The 25,852-nt window shown below is 46.3% G+C and overlaps 1 protein-coding gene across 1 annotated transcript in view; it reads left to right on the top strand.

The window, feature by feature from the left end:
* The window catches only part of Hem (Nck associated protein 1 Hem), a 297,069-nt gene that overhangs the window by 144,941 nt on the left and 126,276 nt on the right, over nucleotides 1-25,852 (top strand). Inside the window, 4 exon segments of the mRNA XM_045741430.2 lie at nucleotides 685-812; nucleotides 19,231-19,285; nucleotides 19,287-19,354; nucleotides 19,851-19,975. Of these exon segments, the coding sequence (XP_045597386.2) occupies nucleotides 685-812; nucleotides 19,231-19,285; nucleotides 19,287-19,354; nucleotides 19,851-19,975 (376 nt within the window).

The following is a 25,852-nucleotide window of genomic DNA, read 5'->3' on the forward strand; positions in this document are numbered from 1 at the left end:
CCTGGGGACTGGACTGGACTTTACATACATACATACATACATACATACATACATACATACATACATACATACATACATACATACATACATACATACATACATACATGCATTCAGACATTCATATACAAGAAGGTACATTGGGTTTGTGAGAGTACATAATGTAGGTCTTCACTAAACATCAGACTCGTGTTGTTTATATACTGTGACTGTTTGCTACCACAACTGTGAATGTCTAACAGCCTTTGACTAGTTATGACTGACTGTTACTTGTGACAGTGAATGCTTGACTGACTTGTGATTGTGAATGCCTGCCTTACTGTTACTGGTTGTGACTGTGACTAGCTCTGATTACATGCTGCATAACAGGAGCAGTGAAATTTGTGAATGGAAATGTAACCACTGGCCTAGCGAAGGCAAGCTTGTCACAAAAAACATAATAGTGAGCTCCAGTTTAACACATACTTGACTCTGTAAACTCATTACCGATTTCTGGATTTAACGGCCATTGACTCTGTAAATGAGGAGCCAGTTAACGATCTAAAATTCGGTCGCTAGAACCGGCAGAACAGCAAATAAGAGATCCTTAAATCGAGTGGATACTATTTCATATTAATAATTTTTTTTGTGATGTGTTTGCTAAATGATTACCAAGATGTATAATTTATCATATCAATACTGTTGCAGCTCCTTCCAAAGCATACAGTTCCTCTTCTAATCCATAAAAAGAAAGAGAAGAAAAAGAAAAAAGAGGATACCACAGAAGGACGACCAGGGTATGAGAGTCACAGGAAAACCAGGGAGGAATTGACCACGTAAGTTTTGATCGGTGATAATAAAATTCTTTATTGTAAAAATAATAATGCAAAATTAAGTACAGTATAAGGATAGATGTGGAATATATTAGTAAAAAACTACAGATGCTGTTAAGAATATTAATAAGTACTGCATAAGGTAATGAGGTTGGGGATTGAGACAGTATATAACAGGTGAGGATTATAAGAGATCCTTTAATCGAGTGGATACTATTTCATATTAATAATTTTTTTTGTGATGTGTTTACTAAATGATTACCAAGATGTATAATTTATCATATCAATACATGCTTGTTTGTTTACATGCGCCTGGGTGTGCGAGCGAGCGTTTTGGGTGAGTTTTCACCTTTTTCAGGGGTTTTATTCTCCTGTTGTTGTTTCTTTGCTTTTCTGTAATTTTCTGCCCGTTTCCTGTTCCTTTGGGAATGTTTGAGTGGTGATTTTACACCGGGTTTTTCCATTTTGTCTGTTTTGGGTCAGGGCCCTTGGGTTTGGTCTCAGTGTCCCTGGCTGTTATGCTTGCTCCCACACCTTGTCCCTCGGTTTTCGGTCTGTTTTGACCGTTTCCCTGGGGGTTCTGTCTGGGGGCTGTGCTTTGCCTTTCTGTGGTGTATCTCTGCTGGCAAATGTGGTGGTTTGGGCTCCCCCTGGTTCGATTCCAGATTCCTTTGGGTTCTTTGGTTTCGTTCCGGAGGTTTCTTCCTCTTGGGCCCCCTTTGTGGGTTCAGGGGGCTTTGTTTCCTCGTGTGTGACCCGGTTCTGCCTTCTGGAGTTCCGGGGTCTTCCTGGCTTGCAGACTGATCTTTTTGGGCCTTGGCACGTGCTGTGGTCGTGCTGGGACTTTGAGGTTTTGTTGTCGAGGTGGGCTTTTTGATGCAGTTTTATGCCTTCTTCGCCTGACCGGTGTGGTGTTCTCTGCCCCACTGGTCGGCGGCTTATAATTTTCTTTTCACGTGTATGTGTGTGTACACATGTACATGTGAACACTGTGTGTGCACATGTGTATAACATACCTTGTGTGTATGTGTATATGTATGTGTATGTACATAATATGTATATATGTGTATGTGTACTTTTTCTTTTGGAAGAGACTCTGTTCCCTTCTCTGTTGACGGGACGCTGGGGGAGCAGCTTGCTCTGTTGACTTTCGCATGGTCCCGTAGTTAGTGGGCGCTTTTGGTTGTCTTTCGGCCTCTGTTGGCGGCGGTGGACGGCTTCTCTTCCTTTGGGGGGTTCAGGGCTGGCGGGGTGGGCTTCTTCCCCTGCGCTTCGTCATGTCATCTTAGTGGGTGCGTTGGACGTGGTCGATCTGCCCCATCCTTCTGGGGTTCCCGTCTGCTTTTTGCAGACATGGGCCTGTCGAATCTGTGATTCTTCTGGACTTCTTGTCTGCGCCCTGGATTCTATGCCCTCATCGGAGGACTGTTGTCTCCTGTCCGGCTTCTGTTGGGGCCGGGTGCCTGGATGGTGACCCTGGACCTACAGGTCAATTCTTGGCACGTTCCTCTCCAGTTTTCCGGGACTGGCACAGTTGGTGGTGGGGCTTCAGTCTTGTCAGGTGGGGCTTCAGGCGGGGCATAACTGGCCGACCCCTCACAGTGTTCAAGAGAGAACTGGATAAACACCTCCAAAGGATACCTGATCAACCAGGCTGTGACTCATACATCAGGCTGCTAGCAGCCGCGTCCAACAGCCTGGTTGATCAGTCCGGCAACCAGGAGGCCTGGTCGACGACCGGGCTGCGGGGACGCTAAGCCCCGGAAGCACCTCAAGGTAACCTCAAGGTTGTCGCTTTTGTTGCTTTTCCTATTTTGTAATTGGCACTTGGTGTATTTTTGCATCTTTACCGGATCTTGGTGCCCTATCTGAGTCTGCTTGGGATTCGGTGTCTGGCCTACCTCGACGACTGGCTGGTGTTGGCTCCCAGTCGGTCTGCTTGTCTGCTCGCCAGGGGTGTGGTTCTTTCCAGATCGCCAAGTTTGGTTTCCTGGTGATCTGGAGGCCATTCCATCTTTTTGCATCCCGGGTTCGGACCTGGCTGGGCCTTGTTTAGGGCTCTTGGGCCGCTCCTTGTCTTTCCCTCCAGAAGTGTTGCTGCGGCTGTGGTCCCACTTTCGGCTGTTCATGAGGGGGTCCCGGGTTGCTCAGCGGTTGCTCGAGCAGTTGTGCGGGAGTCTGAACTTCGACGTGAACTTCTGAACTTCTGCCCTGTGGGGTCGGGTCTGGCTTCGTCGTCTGTTTGGTTCCTTTGGAGACTCCCCTTCTGCCTCTCGTTGGGTTCGTTCCTCCGGGGATCTTGTGTTGGTGCAGCGTCACCAGCTTCCTCTTTGGGGTTTTCGGGGTTCCGTGCCTTGGCACCTCCCCGAGCCTTCGTTCGGTGTGTTCACGGACGGGTCATCTCTCGGCTGGGGCTTTGCGACCAGTGCTCACCAGGTCGGATGGGGATGGTGGGGTCTGTCCGTCCGTCAGGTTAACAGCACGGTTCGGGAGTTCGTGACTGTCCTGGTTTGCGCTTCAGGAGGGTTTGGGTCACTCGGTGCTCTACCATTCAGCTCCATTCGAACTGTTCTCTGGCGGTTCTTTGCCGGAACCACAGGGTTTCGCTTAGGTGTTGACCTTTGGGGTTGGTTCCTTAGAGTGGTTCATTTGCTGGATTCTCGGGGTTTGGCTAACCGTGAGGTTCATGTCCGGGGTGTGTCCTGTGTCCTGGCGGACAGCTGTCTCGGTTCATTCCTCTGTTCGCGGATTGGCCATTCGTCGCCGACTCGTTTTGTTGGCTCTGCCAGACGTATGGACTCCTGGCCATGGACGTCTTCGAGTCGGCATGGTCTAGGCGTCGCCCATTTTATGTGGTGCCCTTACCTGCCTGCTAGTCGTTCACAGTGGGGGTACCTGTTCCTCTTCTCCCAGTCTAGCTGTTGTTTCGGGTTCTGGCTCGGTTGCAGTCCATTCCCACGAGAGCAGTCCTTATGGTTCCTTGGTGGCCGGCCCAGCTTTATTTTCAGACACTGCTTGATAGGTGTCCCATCCCGGGGCGTTTTCTTGTGGCTCCGCCTCTTTCGGCAGGTCGGATCGGTCCTATACGTGACTGGTTCACCTTTCTCGTCGGCTCTTCGTGTCTGGTATTTTGACGCGGGTATCACCATCTCTGTGGTGATCAGGTGGCTTTGTTGACGGTGTCCCACCTGCGAGCTTCGTCTTGGCGACAGTATGATGTTCCTGGTATTTCTTTGCACTTTTTCTTGCTCTTCGTAGGTTGTCTTCTCTTTCGCATCAGGTTGTCTTGTCCTTTCTTGGGTTTTCAGGACTACAAGTATTTGATGTTTCTTACTGTCGCTTCGTTTTGTGCGGCGCTGGCAGAGCCGCTCCGGCTTGCGTTCGGGGTGGACGTTACATCTGCCCCGTTTCGTATGCTTTCTCGTGTTTTGTTTCACCGCTGGCCTGATCATGCGTCGCCTTAGCCGTCCTTGTCCTTGATCAGGGTGCCTTCTTATCTTCTCCTCAGTTTGTGGTAGCCCCTTCGGTTCAAGTTCTGCTCTTTGGTACTGGTGGTAGGTTTGTACGTTTGCAGTTTTCTCTGTCCTGGCGACAGTCGAGACGGCTGCTTTCCGGAGGGGTTCTTGGGTTATTGATGCGTGATTGGTTTGGCCGGGGGTGCAGCCTGTGTTGTCCTGTTGCGCCTTTTGCCGTTGCCTGCGTACCGTGTCTGGGGATGCGCTTTGGGTTGATCCGGTTCCCTTCGTTCCCTGTTTTTAGGGCTCGGGTCTTCCAGGTCGTCCGCAGAGTTTTTCAGTCTTCCAGCCTGCGGTCTGTCCTTGTGCCTGCGCTGTTCGGACGTTTGCAGATTTTGCTGCTGTGTTGGTGACGTCTAGGGCTCATTTCGGGCGCAGAGATTCGAGGGTCGCACAGGTTCTTGGCCGCCCATTCTTTACGCGCATCTGCTCCTGTGCGGTCTTGTTGCCTTGGGTTGCAGGTTGCAACTTGTTGTCTCGGCTTCGCGTTGCGGATTTTGTGGTGGCCGCCTCCCGGGTTAGCCCTTTCTTTTCCTTCTCTTTGGGTATGAAACTCCATGGAGCCGTAGGGGCTCCCCACAGAAAACCAGCGTTGAATGTAATGAAACGCCATTTTCTGGGTGAGCTCCGGAGGCTCCCTGGCAACCCTCCCTCCCACTGGTCGGCGTTTTTTTCACGTTGGTTGATGCTTAGCTTCCGAACTGAAGCTAGGCAGCCGGCGCGGTAGGTCCGGGGCTCCCCCCTCCCCCTCTCGGGGCGGGGAGGACTGCGCGGACGATCAGCTTGGCAGTAAAGTGTGATATTTGCTTGTTTGCTTGGGATTGTAGGGAGTTTCTACCTCTCTGTTCTGTTTTTTGTTTAAGTTTTTTACCATGTGGGGTTTGTTTTGTTATGCCTACCTTTCTGGGTGCCTAACCCCTGGTCGATGGCAGATTAGGAAAACCCCAACCACAATGGGGTTTTCCAGGGCCATTGCTCCCTGAAACCTCTCTGAAGGGGCCAGGTTCTGGCACTGGTCCCTGGTAGGTCTGAACTCCTTAGCTAATGTCCCGGTCTAATATAACATACATTAGCCCGATAAGCTCCAGGGAGCCTCCGGGGCTCGTTCAGAAAATGGCGTTTCATTACATTCAACGCCGGTTTTTTGTTACCCACCTCTAGGAAGCAGCCCGTAGCAGCTTTCTAACTCCCAGGTACCTATTTACTGCTAGGTGAACAGGCGCATCAGGGTGAAAGAAACTTTTGCCCATTTGTTTCCGCCTCCACCAGGGATTGAACCCAGAACCTCAGAACTATGAATCCGAAGTGCTGTCCACTCCGCTGTCAGGCCTGGGGCTCACCGAGAAAATGGCGTTTCATTACATTCAATGCTTTTTTTCTGGGGGGAGCCCCTTAGGCTCCCAAGAGCTATCCAGGCTGATATGATAATGTCAGTCTTTGGCATCAGTCATGTGTATGGATTTCTGTGGGCCTACCAGGGACCACGAGCCAGAACCTGGCCCCCTCAGAGAGGCACGAGGAGCAATGGCCTATAAAAACCTCCGTGTGGTTGGAAACATTCTATGTCTGCCGTCGACCGGGTCAGACACCCAGAAAGGTAAGCGTCCCAAAATAAATCCCTTATTCTGGTGAAAATTTGCTATCAAAAGCCAAACAAGTGGATAGAACTCCCCAAAAAGAAATGAGCAAACGAGCATGATGTCACACATCGCCTCCCCACGCCTTGTCTGCGCAGCTTCCCACTCCCTGGGAGGGGGAAGGGAGAGCCCCAGACTCTCACGCCCGCTATCCGCCCTTCAGTTCTGAGGCTGATGCTATAGGCAACGGTCGTGTGCCCTGGCTCCAGTGGTTGTTTCAGCATTGTGCCTTGTGTGTGGTGACTGTCTTCTAGGTGGTGCATGAGCCAGGAGTGATTCTCCAGTACTCGGGCTGCATGCACCTAGGGCTTCCTTCCCTAGGTGACCAGTAAGTACTGCCCTTGGGGCTTGGGGCCACCTTCCACAAGTTCCTTGGGTTCTGCCACTGCTAGGCCGTTTACTGCTTGGTTTTTGGCCGCTCCTTGTGTGCTAAGGTGTTTTGTGTCCCTTGTTTGCCTTTTGTAGGGGCAGTTTGCACTGGTAGGGGTGCAAGGTACTACACAGCTTATTTTCACTAATCATAACAGCCAGCTCTATTCCGCCTTGGCATGCTGTCCTCTTGCGGGGTTTTCTTTTTCTTTTTGTTTGCCTGCGTGGTGGGGGGTGGGTCTTCCTTGGTTCTTGCCCCGTGTGTTCTGAGTACTCTTCATTCTTCTGGTAGTTTCCCCTGCATGGTCCTCGTGAGTGTACACTTCCCAGGGGTTCAGTTCTTAGAAAGTTGTTTGGTAGACTTGGGCGCCGGTTAGCAGTACCCTGCCTGGGCTTCCCTGAGCATGAGTTCCGTCTCAGGACCTGGGGAATCCCCATGGGGACGCGTGAGTCCAATGGATGTGACCCCGGAGTCCCACCTCACTTTGTGCGAGTTCGAGGGCTGCTGCTGTCCCCCTGTTTCAGGATGACTCTCCCTGTTTTTGCCTCAGTCTGCTGCCTGTGGGGTCGGTGGCACCTTCGGCCCGGAGTCCTGCGAGTTTTGTTGCTTGTTGTGACTCGGTTACTCAGTCTTATGCTGACTGCGGATGCAGGTAGCACGGGCGTTGCACGTTGAGTTCAGGTGGTGGCAACGCGCTGGGTTGTTTGCTCCCTGGAAGCCCCGAGACAGCCCTGTTTTTGGTTGTTGTGGCGGGGCTTGGGGGTGTTGGTTGCTTCAGTTTTGTTTCCATCCGTGCCCCCTTGTCTTTTCCCTGTTGTGGTCTAGTCGGGTCCCCCCCCTTCCTCCCTTCATCCAGATCCTCACCATCTATGGGTTCGGGGTCGGTGGCGGGGCTTCGATGGTCTTGAGAGTCGGGTGGTCTCGGGAAATTCCCCTTCCGGGGTAGCGACAGGAGGCATTCGAGCCTGTTCCTCCAGCCGTGTTGTATGAGTCTACCAGTGGGCTCCCTTCCTTAGTACTTTTCCGGCTGCCCTGGCTTTTTCTTGTGAGGCTGGGGCTTTCGGGGAATGGCTCGGCCCTGGGGCTGAAGAGGGGCTGACTTGGGGGGCCTCGAGCCCCATTAGACCCCGCCGAGGTTTTTCTACCCTCTGAGTGCGGCTTGCGGTTATAAGGAGTGGGGTTTTTCCTTTTCCCCCTCTACATACAAGTTGTTGGGCATCGGCCCCTCCATGGGTTTGGTTCTTTGTCCCTTGGGTCCGTCAGTTCTGTCTTGTCGGTGGGTACTCTTCTCCATTTACTCACCCTTCTTCTTTGGGACAGGACTTCTCTGTCATGTTCCCCTCTTCTCGGGGTTATGCTTGACTTTTGGTCTCGGGTTCGACTGTGCCTTTGTGTGTCTTCGTGATTTGTGCTTGCTTCTGTGTGTTTTCGAGAGTCTAGGAAGGTTTTCACTTCTTCCCGTATTATTGGAATGTCTGTCGTCTTCCGGTGTGGCTTCCCTCCAGTCCTTTCTAGGGCTTGTTGATCCTCTTCCGTGCTTCTCCTTGGTTTTCGGTCTTGTCTCGTTCTTTTGTAATTGTATCTGGTCTCTGTGCTCTGTCTCGGCACTGCTCTTTTTCTTTATTTTAAATTCTGCTAGTTAGCGCCTTCCCGCTGAGCGGATTGTGCAGTTCGGACCTCAGGTCCTGTGCATGCACCGTGGGAGTTTGTTTTGGTTCTGGGCGGTGTACACAAGTGCTGGTGTTCTGCGTCCTTTTTCTCTCGGGTGCTTCACCTCTTGCTCCTCTCATTTCTCCAGTCTGTGCCCCGTAGCTACTGGGGGTGTTCTGGATATCCACTCCAGAGAGGATGCTGGGTTTTCCCTGCATATGGGTGTGGGGCGACTCATACGCCTCTACCCTACTCTTCTCCTGCATGTGCGGCTCTGGCCTTCTTCCTCTGGCGGTGCTCCCGGAATCTTCTCGGCTACGTTGTGTCATGACACGTTCGTGCTTACGTTCTGCAGGTGGGTTTATGCGATCTGGCGTCTATTTTGGCCAGGTGCTGGTTCATGGTTTTCGGATACAAATATGAGAACATAAGAACAAAGATGACTGCAGAAGTCCTATTGGCCCATACAAGACAGCACCTATTTATACACTTTCGATCCCACTCATATACATGTTCATCACATGCTTGAGTCAATCAAGGGGCTCCGCCTCCACCATGTTACGAGGTAAAATGGTGGAGGTAAATGTTACACTGTGTCAGGATGTTATGAGGTGACATTCTGCTGCAGTTTTGATACTGGAGATGTGTGTTGGGGATTGGTTGTGGCGTTTTGTTTTGCCCTTGCGTGCTTCTTCCTGGGGCCTTCCTTGTTCGTCTGTGTTATTTGTTACACAGTGGGTCACGGGCCCCGTTTTTCGTGTCTTATCTGGGTCGCTCATTCCTTGCCCGTCTTGCAGTTCCTAGCTTAACCCTTCCATATACGTTGGATTCTCTGTACTCACCTAGTTGTCCTTACCTAGCTGTGCTTGCAGGGGATGAGCTCTGGTCTGTGGTCCTGTCACTCGGCTAATGTACAGGTTCCTGAGCCTACTGGGCTCTATCATATCTACACTTGAAGCTGTGTATGGAATCAGCCTCCACCAGCATCTTCCTCCTGCATTCATTTGTCTACTGCAATACTTCTTTCTGACGTCTCTATGGCTCCTTTTGGCACTCAATTTCCACCTGTGTCCCCTAGTGCCGGTCAGCCGAGATGACAGCACGCTGGACTTGTGATCCTGTGGTCCCGGGTTCAATCCCGGGCGCCGGCGAGAAACAATGGGCAGAGTTTCTTTCACCCTATGCCCCTGTTACCTAGCAGTAAAATAGGTACCTGGGTGTTAGTCAGCTGTCACGGGCTGCTTCCTGGGGGTGGAGGCCTGGTCGAGGACCGGGCCGCGGAGACACTAAAAGCCCCGAAATCATCTCAAGATAACCTCAAGAAGATAGTGCAGGTGCCCCCTTGTGTTCATTAGTCTGTCTTTATCTAACCTATCGATTCCTCTGAGCATCTTGTATGTGGTGATCATACCCCTTCTACCTCTTCTGTCTTCCAGTGACGTGAGGTTTCATTCCCGTAGTCTCTCCTCGTAGCTCCTACCCCTCGGTTCGGGTACTAGTCTGGTGGCAAACCTTTGCACCTTTTCCAGTTTTGTCTTGTTGTATTGGGACATGACAGCAGCTCTGTGTGTTGTTGGTCGTGTCCCTTTCGTTCTCATTTCCTGCTTGCCTTCCTCGTTTCTCATCTTCTTACTACACTCCTGTCCCTAGCCGCTGGTGCTAGGGCTGTTCTTCTGGTCTTTATCTTGTGTTTTTCTCGTTTTATCCTACACATTGTTGTGTGTTTTGTATGTGCCTTTTGGCTCTCCTATTGCCTGGTTTGGATTCCTGGTTACCTGGCTTACCTTGCATGCTGGCTTTTTCGAGGTCTTGCAGTGCCCCTTCTCTCAAGTCTCACGTTGGGACCATAGGGTCTCTGATCTCCTGGTGAGCTCTCTAGCGTTTGGGAGTTTCCTGTACGGCAGACGTTCCATCTCCTTCCTTGCTGGCTTTGGTTTCCGGCTTGGCTTTGCTGGCTGATCGTACCCAAGATCCTCCCGCGGCTCCACCTCTTCCTAGGCTCGATCGGTCCATGGCGGGGCTGGTTCGGTTCTGCCTCGAGTCTCTCAGCATTTGTTGGTGGTTAGGTAACTTCGTTGATGGTGTCCCACCTGCGTGCTTCTTCTTGTTGGCAGTGTGGTTTTTTTGGCTGTCCTTCCTTTTTCTTTCTGTCCCTTCTTAGGTTTGCTGCGTTTTGTTGGCGTGGTCTTGTCCTTCTCTTGTGGGGGTTCGGGGGCCATCATCTTCCCACATGCTGTCGCCTTGTCTCGTGCGGCGATGGCGAAGCTGCTGCAACTTGCTTTTCGGTATTGATGTTATTTCTCTGCTGTTTCGCAAGCTATCTCATGCGTTGTTTCACCTCCGGCCTGCTCCTGCACTGCCTGAGCCATACTGGTCATTATACAGGGTGCTTTCTTTTCCCTCTTCTCCTCGGTTTCTTGTGGCCTTTTCGGTTCTGGATTGTTTCTTGGAGGCTCCTTTCCTGTTGACGTTGGCCTCTGGGGGCCGGGTCAGGGAGCTTCATGCTCTCCTCTGGTGCAGGGGGTTTCTGTTATTTCGGTCGTGGCGATCGGTTTGTGCGTCTGCAGCCGTCTCCTTCTTTTCTGGCGAAGAATGAGACTGCTGCTTTCCGGAGGGGTCTTTGGGTTATTGATGCTTGGTTAGTCAGGCCGAGGGTGCATCATGTTTTGTGTCCGGTTGCGACCCTCCGCTGTTTTTGCGCATCGCAGCTTCTGTGTCCAGGGACGCGGTTTGGGTTGATCCGGTTTCCCTTCTTTCCTGTTCACAGGTGCTGGTCTCCCAGGTCGTCCGCAGGGTTATTAACCCTTACACTGCTCAGGGGTCCTTGGGACATTTACACCCCTGTGCGCAAGAAAAAAAAAATTCAAAAATTTTTTTTCGTCTTCTAAACATGTTAATTTGTGTCCCCTGAGTTCTGGGAGCCACTTAGTAGCGTGTCTTTGCACCTTTTCCAGTTTGTTGATGTGCTTCTTAAGATATGGGCACCACACAACCGCTGCATATTCTAGCTTTGGCCTAACAAAAGTCGTGAACAATTTCTTTAGTATATCGCCATCCATGTATTTAAAAGCAATTCTGAAGTTTGAAAGCATGGCATAGGCTCCTCGCACAATATTCTTTATGTGGTCCTCAGGTGATAGTTTTCTATCTAGAACCACCCCTAGATCTCTTTCTTTATCAGATTTCTTTAACCCTTACACTGCTCAGGGGTCCTTGGGACATTTACACCCCTGTGCGCAAGAAAAAAAAAATTCAAAAATTTTTTTTCGTCTTCTAAACATGTTAATTTGTGTCCCCTGAGCACGGAAAAAATAAAAAAAAGATCGTAGGTGACATATTTTGGGTGCAATTGACCGAGGAAGTCTGGCAAAAAGTGGGCGTTGACAGAGCAGGTCGTCAGACCCGGTCAGCGTCACCCGCGCTGACAGATGGGAGTTGCCAAAAAGATATTATTACCTAATTGTTTCAATGTCTCCGATTGATTTTTTCTTAGTTTTTTTGCAGTAATATTATTCAATAGTGTGTATTGTAATATATTTATATAATAAAAGTGGTGAATAATCGCTATACTCAAAAGTATGATGTGCATATTAGTGATTCAATTATTATGTTTATAAAACAATAAACAAATAGTTTTGTTGCTATTACACTCTATACACAGGTTATATATAAGTATCTGCATGTTTTGGTCACCATAACGAACCACTAAGTTGGTATTGAGAGTCGAAAAGCAACGAAGAGTTACCGCCACACACCAGCCAGCCACTTGCTGCCACTCCCTCAACACATGCACTAAACTTTCTTCCCCAACAATACCATTTGTGGTGTTATTACACTATATACAGACGTTATATATAAGTATGTATATATTTTGTTCACCACAACTGTACAGCTAAGCTGATATAGTTAGTTCAGGCACTAAGAGTCGTCGCTATACACAGATGGCGGCTGGCGGCTCCCTCACTCTTTCAAGGTCACACGCACTAAACTTTCTCCCCCAACAATACCTTTTGCAGTGTTATTACCCTATATACACATATTATATATAAATATCTACATGTTTTATGCACCGTAACTGTACACCTAAGCTTGTAGTGCGCCCAAAGAGCATAGTGGCCACCCTCTAAACAGCTAGACAAATCGTGCAGACGACGTCACCTCCGTCACCCATATGGCTCCTCCCAGCATAATCCTTTTGCTGTTATTACACTAATACACACATTATATATAAGTATCTACATTTGTGTTCACCATAGAGAACCACTGACCTGGTATGGTGAATGCAAACAATAACAGCTAGCCACACAGTCAGTAAACGATGCTGTCTCCCTCCGTCTCTCAGCATCACTCCCCCACAGCGCTAATTATTACAACAATCCTGCTATTATCACAACCCTGGTTATTTATATCAGTCATGGGTCATCTGTAATATTGTCATCGCCAAATAATAACAATTATATATTTATTTTGACATTTTTCGGCGATGCTGTGGTCACAAGCTGAACAGCAATGCTGTTCGCTCATGCTGCGTGCGCCAGCCTTAGTTGCTCCAACAGTACTGTGCCTCTCACACCTGAGAATATTGCCCACGATTTTTTTTTAAATGGCATCTGTTTACAAGAGCCCTGAGGAAGCTACTGTGAACCCCGTGTAGCCGCGGGCCATTTGAATCAGGCCTGGCACCCTTTGGCGTATATATACGCCATGCGCACCATGGGACATGTTACTCAGGGCGTATATATACGCCATGCGCAGTTTAAGGGTTAAGGCTTGCCAGCCTGCGGTCTATTCCCGTTCCCATGACGTTCGTAAGTTTGCTGCTCTTGCTGCCGTCTTTGGCAACATATCGTGGGCTGACATTCGGGCACGGGGTTTTTGGCGGTCGAACAGGGTCTTGGCTGCTCGCTACCTCATGAATGTTCCTGGGCCTCATCGGGTCTGTGGCGCTTTGGGTCGGCGGATGTAGCCAGTTGTCTTGATTTCGAGTTGCGGTGTGAGCAGTGACCGCCTCCCGGGTAAGTCCTTCTAATTTTCCTCTGTTGGTAGTTAGCACTGGGGAGCCAGAGGGGCTCCCCCAGAAAACCAGCTTTGAATTTAATGAAATGGTGAGACCCAGAGGCTTCCTGACATCCCTCCCCCCCCGGTCAGCGGTTTTTCACGTGTTTTGATGTCCAGCTTCAGAATTTAAGGGTGAATAACCAGCGAGAGGGTCTGGGGCTCCCCCTTCCACCTGCCGGGGAGGGGAAAGCTGCGCAGACAGCGGCGCCGCGATGTTTGATGTCATGCTCATTTGCAGGGTTCTTCTAGGGAAGTTCTATCCACTTGTTCAGCTTTTTGGTCGATGGCAGACATAGAATACTTCCAACTACATAGGGGTTTCTATAGGACATTGCTTCCCATGCCGCTCTAATGGGGTCAGGTTCTGATTCGTGGTCCCCAGTAGGCCCACAGAACTCCATACACATGACTGATGCCAAAGCTTGACATTATCATATCAGCCTGGATAGCTCCGGGAAGCTTCCGGGTCGCACCCAGAATATGGAGTTTCATTATATTCAACTCTGGTTTTTTATTCAAATTAACCCAAATTGAATAATAAACATTTTTGGAAAAAAGCGGTTCGTAAAGCACTTGGTTGACTGTACAGTATTACAGAATTCCCTCCTCCCCTTCCCTATTTTCACTTAGAGGTTATATTTGTATGAGATTGTGATTTAATTAATTTACTTATCTTTATTTATCCTAAAATTATTATTGTGGCTACAGAGTAAATGGACGCAACTATTGGTGTCTGGAAAAAAATAAATGGATTTGGGATTGAACCTAATGCCAAAGTGGCACACAAACTGAATGATGTGGAAGTATGGGCTATTTGAGATCAGCAAGCACAAGGACTGCCTTTCAATACTTAAACACAAGGACTTTCAGAGCAGTGAGTCAGTATGACTCATACTAACACAGTGTGAATCAGGCCAATTCTTCAATATGCAGCTCTGGCTTGGAGTCATCTTGCAAAGAATTATATGAAAATTAGAAACCGCATATGTAACTATACTGATGGCAGATATAATGGAACTGTCTATTAAGTCAAGTTGAGCGAACTCTGTCTAAAAACCAGAGGAGACATACTGTATTTACAACATACAATATACTGAAAGCAATTGACAAAGTAGACAGGAACAGTCTTTTATAGATAATGGAAACTAGAATTAAGAGGGGGAACAAACCAAAATTTGAAATTAATTAATTGGAGGGATGTGAGAAATTACTCAAGTGCAGTGTAGGTCACAAACAAGTGGAATGCTTTGTAAGCAGATGTGGTAGAAGCCACCTCCATCTAGGGTCGTAAGTGTATAGATGATGAATGGGCCTTCTTGGAACGGCCTGCGGGCCACTCTAAGCAACAGCCTGGTGGACCAAACTCCACAAGTCAAGCCTGGTCTCAGGCCGGGCTTGAGGAGTAGAAGAACTCCTAGAACCCCTATCAAACAGGTATCAAGCAGATAGTGTGCTCAATCTTTGGAAGATATAAGTGCACCAGGTACAGTACTAATAGTCTGTAGATGGCTTAGGAGTCAAATAGTGCTCTCCAAATCATAAATATTGATAGATAAGCACTTGCATGCATATAGGCAATATATATCAAATATAGCAAGCAGTGATATGTTAAACAGTGAAGTGGAACATGTAACACAACACATAAATAAGTGGAAAGTGTAAGAGAATTGCACATAGAGAAACTAGAAATGTATAATTGTGGCACGGAGGCATCACTAGGCAGTGTTTACAACCAATGCCATGAGGCCTACACAGTGTACGGGACGTTCCTCAGTAATAATATACTGGCAATATATATTGTAATACCGGAATTGGGATTTAGAAATTAGTAATAGAGTAAGTGAATACCATTGCAAGCCGGAAAGAAATAAGAAAATCCCTTAAGGTAATACAGGCAAATAATCAGTGTTATAAATCAAGGAACTGGCAATGGGTGGCATCCATCCCGTGACCTGGGACAACGACGACGATCAGCTGTATACCCCGCTAGGACCATTTTCTCCACCGTGCAATAAATACCTCCACATAAAGTTGAACAAATAAACATATATAATATTATAAATATACTGTATACATATTATATTTACATACATATAATATTATAAATATATTCATATAATATTATAAATAGTAAAATTACTATAGTCATCAAGGGATAAATCGACAATAAATCACAAATAGAGGAACAGACAACCTCTACACCACAAACCCAACATGGAGACGTTTGGCAGCTGCTTTAAGTCACTTTGGAGGAGTGTTGTAGGGATTGTATGCAACATTTGTAACACAGAGGTAGCCAAGGCATGCATAGGAACAAACAATCAGAATACAAGCACAGATGAAAATATTTACAGATATTATACACAAGGAAAGTGCAGATATGGGACTAGAGGCACGGAATGCACATTCGTGCATCCCCGAAAATGCCGAAACATGTTAAGGAAGGGCAGATGTCGTTTTGGTACAGCGTGTAGATATTTCCACCCTAAGTTATGTAAACTCTCAGTGAATGAGAGGAAATGCTGCGATCTTCATTGCCCTGATTTTCACGCGAGAGCTATACAGAGCTACATAAGAGAGGAAGTCCAATATAATAGCCCTGGAAATTTCTTAGTGGCAAGCAGAAACAGAGGGAGGAACAGACTGGCAGAAACGTTGCAGGAGTACGGATGGAGAGGGGGAATTGAACAAGACTGGATAACAATTTGTCATCAAACGTGCACATACTACACCCCCCAACTACATAGAAACTACCACACTCCTCAGTACCAAGTCCAAAACTGGACAAACCATTGCCACAACAACACACCCTGGGTCATGGTGGAGAGGAGGGAGAACTACCAAAACCTTCCAGAAGTGAGACAATATGGAAAATCATTCATATTTGCAAACATACAAAGCCTAAAGTCAAAATCAAGAAATAAAGTTAAGTTCATAAATGGCCTCCTATTAGAGTCAAATTCAATATTTGGGGCATTCACGGAAACTCATACAAAAGATTACATGGATAGTGAAATCTGGATTCCAAATTGTAATTAATATAGATGTGATAGAGAAACTAGGTCAAATGGAGGAGTAGGTCTGTACATTAAAGAGGACCTGGTATGCACAGAGCTACTAAACTCTACTAATGAGGTGGTAGAGGTACTTGGAATTAAGATAGAAAAAATAAACCTAATTATTATTCTAGTATATAAACTGCCAGATACAACAGTTAAGGACTTTACAGAGCAGATGCAATAGAGAACATACTTGATAATATAGCAAACCCAGCTCCAGATATTATCTTCCTTGGAGATTTCAGTTTACCAAGTCTAAGATGGAGAATGGCAAACAAAAATGTCATTGCAGGGAACCACCCGGGAAATAACCACAGGTCAGAGAACTGTTGAGATTATGTGACAAATTCTCGCTCAATCAACAGATTACAGAACCAACTAGAAACGAAAACACACTAGACTTGTTATTTACAAACAATGATGAACTAATCAGAGACATTACAATCTCAGATACTACATACTCAGACCATACGCTCATTGAAGTGCAAACTAGCATAAATAACGGTAGTAGGTCCAAGAGGCCCAATAAGCGAGAAGGAGTATTCAATCAATTCAATTTCAACAATAAGAGGATCGACTGGGAAAAAAATAAATGTAGACCTTGCAAACATTCAATGGGAGACGATCTTAAGCTACAAAACTCCCACTTAGGGAATAGCTCAACTGATAGATGAAGCATACAAGGTCTGCTTGAAGCACGTGCCTGTGAGGAGGGTCAGAAAGAGGACCGTTCTAGAAAGAGAACTCAGACATGTATATGTCCTGTATATATGTACAGGAGAAGGAAAAAATAACAGAAATGCTTCGACAGACACGACTATCACAAGAAAAGAAAATAAACCTATACAGGGAGATTGAGGAAATAGAGGAAACGTTGAAGCAATCATACGAGTTTGAGGAAATGGAATTGGAACAGAAAGCTATACAAGAGAGAAAGAGAAATCCAAAATATTTTTCACGTACGCAAAATAAAAAATCTCTACCAGTATTCGACCTTTAATTACAACTGAAGGTACGTACACAGAGGACAACAAAGAAATTTAGTGAGATTCTAAGAAGCCAGTATGAGGCTATATTTAGCACACCAATAAACAACATGAAAGTTGATGATCCAGACAGCCTCTTTATGAATGACGCTCAAGCTGCAGATAATATAACGGATATTAACGCGAACTCAGAAGACTTTGAAAGAGAAATTGGCAATATGCCCATGCACTCAGCTCCTGGGCCTGTACTCGTGGAATTCAATATTCATTAAGAAATGTTAAGTTCCTGTAGCGCGAACGCTTGGCGTAACATGGAGACAGAGCCTGGATACAGGGGAGATACCAGCAGGACTTAAGTCTGCAGATATAGCTCCTCTGCACAAGGGGGGTAGTAAAGCCTTGGCAAAAAATTATAGACCAGTTACCCTAACATCACACATGATAAAAGTTTTTGAAGGAGTGATTAGGAATCAAATTTCTAGATTTTATGGAAAATAATGAGCTACTCAACCCAGGACAACATGGATTTAAAGCAGGAAGATCCTGTCTGTCACAGTTATTCAACCTACTATGACAAAATCACAGAAGCTTTAAAAGAAAAGCAAAATGCAGGTGTTGTATACACAGACTTTGCAAAGGCATTCAACGAATGTGACCATGGAGTGATAACACACAAAATGAGGTCAATGGGAATAACTGGTAAAGTAGGATGCTGGATACTCAATTTCCTGTTGAACAGAACACAAAGAGTAACAGTCAACCAAATCAAATCGAGTCCTAGCGCAGTTGAAAGCTCTGTACCTCAAGGTACAGTCCTTTCACCACTGCTTTTCCTTATTCTCATATCAGATATAGACAAAAATACAAGTCACATCTTTGTCTCATCCTTTGCAGATGACACAAAAATCAGCATGAAAATTACCTCTGCTGAAGACATTGAAATACTACAAGCAGATATTAACAAAGTTTTCAATTTGGCAGCAGAAAAAACATGATATTTAACAGTGATAAATTCCAGGTTCTCAGGTACAGCAAAAATGAGGATCTGAAACATAATACAGGGTACAAAACACAATTGAATCTGCCCATAGTAGGAAAACAGCATGTCAAGGATTTGGGAATAATGATGTCCGACGACCTAACGTTTAGGGAGCATAACCAAGCAAATATCGCGTCAGCCAGAAAAATGATAGGATGGATTACGAGAACTTGAGACTCGCTTTCCCCTTCAGAACAGGAGAGATTACTGAAATAGATGGAATACAAAGAACATATATGGCACGCATAGACGCGATAAAGCACCTAAATTATTTGGATCATCTCAAAGCTCTTCAAATGTACTCACTAGAAAGAAGACGAGAGAGATACCAAATAATATAAACGTGGAAGATACTGGAGGGCCAGGTCCCAAATCTACACAGTAAAATAACAATGTACTGGAGTGAACGATATGAAAGAAAATGCAGAATAGAACCAATGAAGAGCAGAGGTGCCATAGGCACAATCAGAGAACGTTGTATAAACATCAGAGGTCCGCGGGTTGTTCAACGTCTTCCCAACGACTATAAGAAATATTGCTAGAACAACCATGGACATCTTCAAGAGAAAACTAGATTCTAGAAAACTAGAAACTAGAAACGTCGTCGTCTCTTCAATTTCTAGTGTGTGGTCTGGTCAAGAAAACTAGATTGTTTTTTAAAAAAATTGCCGGACCAACCTGGCTGTGGTGGATATGTGGGCCTGCTGGCCGCTCCAAGCAACAGCCTAGTGGACCAAGCTCTCACAAGTCAAGCCTGGCCTCGGGCCGGGCTTGGGGAGTAGAAGTACTCGGTACTCCCAGAACCCCATCAAGCAGGTATCAAGAAGGTATACACCCATACTATGCATACATGGCATGGTGTATATAACATGTACTGCTAACATGCACACTGCACATACATTTACTGTCTGTGTACATCATTGATTGATAAATATATGCAGTCATTTATTCACCCATACAATGCATACATTTATGTACTTTATACATAACATACTGCATATATATACACATCCTGTATATGTTCATATACAGTATATAAATGCAATCTGAATGCCAAGCAATTAAAGTTTTGAAATCATTAATATAGGCAAACATTTTATATTTCAGAATGGATAAGCTTCACATGGCTCTAACTGAACTTTGCTTTGCCATAAATTACTGCTAGTCAAATCCAGGTTTGGGAATATACCTTTGCTCCTCGTGAATATCTATATCAGCATCTTGAACAAAGGTGAGTTAATTTTGTGATATTGCATTGTATTTTCCATGTGTAAAATATTTTAGAATAAATTAAAAAAAAAATGATACAGTAATACTTTGATACACAAGGAAATCACAATAGCATGATGTATCCATGAGAAAATCACTGGAACAGAGTGAAGATTAAACTGGTGGCGTGGTGAATGCCAGATAGGCCCCATGAGCTACAACATGTGGCTCATGGCTATACAGTATTCCTAGAAGTATAAGTGTCCTCTTTTTCATTTTACCAAAGAATTTCAACAGCTGTTACTAACCATAAATCAAATAAACTTCAACTTTCAATATTCAGCAAAGTGGAGGATGTGTTGTAATTTGTACGTCTCGGGTTTTTAATATACAATAGTTATAAACCCGAGATAAAGAATAGTTATAAATAATACTGTAGTTATAATATGTACTGTCAAGTTTACTTATAAAGTTGTTGGGTTTGACATGTACACTTCTAACAATGAGAACTTTGTCAGGTTCACACGGGCCTTAGTTGGGATGGTTATGTACAATCCTGACACCAATGAGATTGCCAAGCCATCAGAATTAGTAGCAAGTGTCAAGACATACATGAGTGTCCTGCAGACAGTTGAATACTATGGTGAGTAACCAAATCTAATCATCCAGATGCTTTTTGACTGTACTTATCTGATTATTGTTTTATTTCAGTGTATTATCAACATTTCTAGTTATCTTTAGTTGACAATTTAACATGTGTACTGTGCCCACTGAGATATCTCGTTTGATGGGTGGTGCGCTCACCGAGAAAACAAGTTTGTAGGTATAGTAAACAATTCAAAACTCCTGCGGGTACACGGGACTACAGACCTCCAGTAAACAGATGCCATCTTAGGAAAAAAATATAACGTCATATTCCTCCTGGCAGTGAGAGCCTCAGTACCGAGAGAACAACCAAGGGTAGCGCATGTTGCAGCAACTCACAGCACTTCCAAACTTCCATGCAGCTAGCGCCCACACCATTGCTTAATTATGAAGACAAATAAATAACAGATTATTTTGAGATGATAGTACAGTATCATAGTTGATCCTGACTGTGATGAAGACGAGGATCAAATATCGGTAAACACAATGCTAGTTATGATGTTCACTGCATGATGCAGACAGCCACAGCATTCAGCCATTGTTTCGTGCATCATGAAACTACCTCTTGTAGTTTTTCTAATCTACCATTAAAAAATAAACATGTGGAAAATGATTAATATTCAGGATTTAGTGACCAGTAATTTTAAAATAAGAGCGGCATTATGCCTAGAGTTAGCAATATGCATATTATATTGGAAGCATTGGTAAGTCAGGTGGTGTCATTAGGTGTCTAGCATATTGATGCCATTCTGTGTTTGGGTCCACCAGAACAGCTTAGTGGTTCATTATGATGTACACAAATTTAGATAGTTTATATACAACATGCCTATACAGTATGCTGTAGTGTAATAATAGCACAAATAATGTTTCTTTGTTCAAAGAATTTGTGACAGGAATATATCTGCATGTACCAATATTCTACACATTGTGAAAAAAAAAATAATATTGGCAGCCCAGTGCATCATTGCACTTGAAAAAACAAGTTTAACTACTGGGCTGCTCGGCTTCCAAATACGGGACCTCCCCCCCAGTGCGCAGGAAATAAATTCTCTGGAAAAAATTCTTTTCTTTTTCGAGTGTCAAAAACCCTTCCCTGAGTATGGATATGTGAACAGAAAGTTGAAATTGTACTTACTTTGGCTGCTATGGGGTCCGTAAGCTCGCCTGTGACGTCTTCATTCCCTGTTCGCCCGTGGCGTACGCGTCTGGGGCCAGTAGGGCGCTCGGCTCAAGACGTGCGAGTTGCCACGAATATATTTTTGTTCATTTTTTGCACACAGTTCCAAATACATTTTATTTGTTTTTTCATGCTAATCCTATGTATAATGAGCACTTACACTATATTATGGCAGTAGAACGTCCGTACTGTTCGAAGAAACTATGTTACATGCATGACACGTGTTCACATATCCTGCACATATTTCCAATGTATCATGCTAATTTATGTATAATACAATCTATTTACACACTATACAGTATCACACACTATATACAGTACACACACCAAAACACACTCAGAGCTCCGTGAGTGTATGTTGCCACACCCAACCAGTCCTCCCTCACTCCGCCAACATTGTACTCGCCATCACCCCCTCCTCCCACAATACTGTTATTCACAGCAATGTTTCATGTTCATTTATGTATATTTACAACATATTTACACACTATACACTATCACACACTACATTTAAAATCAACACACTCAGAACTTCGTGAGTGTGAGCTGCCACATCCAGCCAGTCCTCCCTCACTCCTCCAACACCTTACTCGCCATCATTCCTCCTCCCACCATACTGTTATTGTTTTTATTACACTATTTAAACATGTTATGTATACCTATCTACATGTTTTATTCACCATAACTATACAACTAAGCTGGTATTGTGTCCAAACAGCACACTGGCCATCATACACTGCATGACAAGTCACACAGCAGACGACGATGCTATGAGTACAACGCCAACTCCCTCACCAAAATGGCTCCTCCCAATATACTCTTGTTGCTGTTATTACACTATATACACACATTGTATATACCCATGTACATATGTGTTCACTATAGCTAAGCACTAAGCTTATATGGTGAGCAAAACGAGTGGTTGCCACACAGTGACGCTACCTCGATCTTCTCCCTCCCTCCCTCCCTCACCAAACATCCTCCTCCCACAATACTACGCACAGTGCTAATTACCACCACAATCTTGCTGTTATCACAATCCTGGTCACTAAATCCTAGAAATGAATAATGGACCACAAGTTTATTTTGTTAAGTAACATAAGAAGTCATTTGAAGATTCCTAGATGGACGAAATAATGCTGTGGTGCTGTGGCTAGCACTGTGAACATCATGAACAGCATTTATTCACTGATATTTGAACATTATAACCAGTCATTATCACACTCAGGCTCTTCTGTAATACTATTATGACTAAATATTACCGGTTACATATATATTTTGACATTATTAGGCGATGCTGTGGTCACAAGCTGAACAGCAGTGCTGTGAACTCATGCTGCATGCGTCAGCCACTCAGTACTGAGGCTCTCACACCAGGGAATGTTACAAGAGCCCTGAGGAAGCTGATGTGAACCTCATGTAGCCGTGGGATTTTTCAATTGTACAATAAAAATATAAAATTCTGGAGGCGTGTTGCTCACCCCCTGTCGAGTGCCTGCAGGTGCGTTGCACAGTTGAGGGGTTAAGTCAATAAAATTTAAAAAAAGTGAAACATATTCAATGTTGTACAGTTTAGTGCAAGATTTGATTAGCTAGGCTGACCTCGGATCTTGGTTATGTAATTAACAATTTTTACTTGGCTTGCTTTTAGTGGTTCCAGATGGAGAGTAAACATCACATAGTAATCACAGTAGCATGATATATCAGTGAAAATCTTTATGAGGCAATGGAGTGACTCAAACTTGTTTTCTGGTGAATCCCAGACACCTGCCCTAACTGACTCGGCCACAATGGTACGAAAGCCGACCAACCCGCAACCCTACTGAATACACTGGGAGGTTATGGAGACCACAAATTGGAACCCAACATGGGTTTTACAATCGACCCGACCACACTGTGGCCTGCGGTATGGTGTTCACACTCTTATGCCATACTTAGATCGCAAAGAAATCATGCTGGCATGATTTATCAGTTAAAATTAACACTTCCACTGGAAGCGGAAGAGAGATGGAAGCGGTCCGAGAATTCCATACGAGGCCCAGCCAGGTCCGAATGCAGGGTGGAACTAGATAGAACTTACTCCAGTTCACCAGGAACCCAAACCCGGCGAGCCGAGATAGAATCACACCCCTGGCGAGCAGACATGCAGAAAGGCTGGGAGCCCACACTAACTAGTCGTCGAGGTAGGCCAACACCTGAACTCGTAGCAGATGCATATGGGCCATCACAACCCAGGTAAGACTCATGAAAATATGAGGTGCCAGATTCAAGCCAAAAGGAAGGCAACAAAAGCGGTAAGCATGCCACCCCTGACGAAACCTAACCAGTCCCTCAACCTCGGATGAATCGGGACATGTCACTGCACGTCCTGGAAATCCAGGGACACCATCCAACACCCTGGCTCCAAAAGAAGCTGGACCTGGGACAGAGTGGTCATCTGAAAGGAGCGGCAAGGAATTCATCAGTTCAGACAGGATAAGTTCAGAATTTACTAAAGATCCACACATTCCTGTTTCGGGACTAGAAACATGCGGGAAACCCACCTGAGGGATGAGGTCGTTTCAGCCACGCCCAAGTACACCCACTCCATGATGACCCGACAGAGCGAAGGGAAAGAAACCTGCCTCGAAACCCCAGGAGGAGGAGGAGCTGCTCAACGTCACCACAGGCCAGAAGGCATAACCTGAAATGCCCACGAATCGGGGGACCAAGCATAGGCAAACATCGCGAGTCTCACCCCCAACACCCCATCAATTGGCTGACCCACAGAAGGGCCGACGTCCCTTATGAGAAGTTGGCTGATGAGTAGTGCAGACAACGCCAGATCCAAAGGAGGCGCCATCTCAGAAACTGGGACCCGGGGCCCACCTCAACCAGAAGAACCCCAAGCTCTGGCACAACCCCTCCGAGAGGCCCATTGAACGGCCACCCAGGAGAACCAACATATCCAAAAGAGGACAGCAACTAGACAAGGCCGCCTGCAAAAACTGAGTCGCATCACTGTCTGCAAACAATAATAGAGAAAATGGCGAAGAAAACCTAAGAGCCAGGGCTCAAGCGGATTCCAAGGAGAGAGCGAGGACGACCTGGCGACACATGAGGTGACAGGCAAAGAACAGGGACACCGCCTCCTGGAGTATCGGCGCAAACAGCATCAACAGAGCAGCTGACGCCCTGGTCGCCGAGGCCAGCACCCAGATGAAGGCCCGGCACTCAACGCCTCCAAGTCCTTCCCAAGCCAGTCCGAGGACAACTCGAGAAGAGAAAAGAAATGCAAGACCGAGGCCAAATGCCCTCTGGCATGAAAATCCTCAGCAGCCAAAGAAACCGAAAGGGTTGGGAACCTGTGGGTACAGCTGCTGAAGGCCAACGTCCTGAGGAAGTACAGGGGCGAAAAGGCACGCATTGAGGCACTCAAAATTGCCTCCAAGTGAACCTGCAGAACGGTAGCAGCCTCCCGCCAATCAAGTGTGCGGGTCCAAGAAAACCTGTGCCACGCTTCCTAAGAAAAGAAAGGGCAGGTTGCCAGCCAGGAAGACTCCAGAAGCTCATAATGAACCTAATACAGGGAAGCAGAACCATACTCAAACGAGGATGGATCCATCACAGAGGCACAATTCAGGTCTCACAGGAGGTAAACTGCAAGAGCCTTGGGCGGGATGCAAGAGGCAGAAAACCTCTGAAAAGAGGAAGCCGAGGAACCCAAGGGAACCCGGAACCGAACCTGGAGAGGAGCCAACTCCAAATCAAACTCGTACAAGGAAGGGGGGGTAAGAAAGCCCCTCTCCCTGCAACAACAAACCCCACGACAAGGGCACCAAAACCCAAGCGGGATCAAGGGGGTCCTAGCTTCCCAGGACAACTCTTCCCCAGCCCCAGAAGCCTCCAAGCCAGGCCCAGGGGCAGAGCCATCCTTCATGCCCTCCATCCCTGAAGAAAAGGCAGAGTTCAGGGGAAATGCAGCAAAGAAGGGGGTCTGTTGGTAGGACCCAGAAGCCTTGGCTTGAGGCTCGAATGCTTCCATCTCTGTCTCAAATGGGGCAGCCCCCGAAGCCGCCTGAGTCTGATCATCAACCAAACCCTGCCCTGACTCCAAAACCTTCTGACATTTAGGAGCCAGCAGCAGCAGGGCGAACCACGCCCACCAGGGAAGGACCAGAAGGTACGGATGGAGCCTAGGTTAAAGCGATGCCACCAGGTCCGGGTCCCTAAAACCAAAATGGGGCAGTTCTGGGGCATCCGACCGGGCAACCAACCTAGCACACTGCAACGACCAAATCTTATGATGCAACGTGCATACCGCCTCACCCTTACAAATTCCGAAGAAGAAGAATGGGTAAATTGGAGTACGAACAGGGTACACGTCTTCGCAAGACTCCGGTTCAAAGGTGTCACCGACCCAACACGCAGCATGACAGAGGCAAAACGGGTGATCGTCTCCCTGAGACAAGGGCGACGAACAACCTTCAAACTCGCACATGGCGAGATGGGACTTTGGTGACGCAACTATCGGTTAGCCAAGTCCTGACAGGGTTTTCCAGGGCCCACAGGTGAACAGCCTACGGGAAGCCCAAGCAATGGTTGAGCCCGAATGACAATGTCAACAAGAGGGAATAGGGCTATAACTGGACCCCTGTGAAGTGTACAAGCACGGACACCTGGAGGAGGGCCACCGAAAATACCCTAGTCAAGGAAAAT

The sequence above is a fragment of the Procambarus clarkii genome, chromosome 19, assembly GCF_040958095.1.
Source record: "Procambarus clarkii isolate CNS0578487 chromosome 19, FALCON_Pclarkii_2.0, whole genome shotgun sequence".
NCBI lineage: Eukaryota > Metazoa > Arthropoda > Malacostraca > Decapoda > Cambaridae > Procambarus > Procambarus clarkii.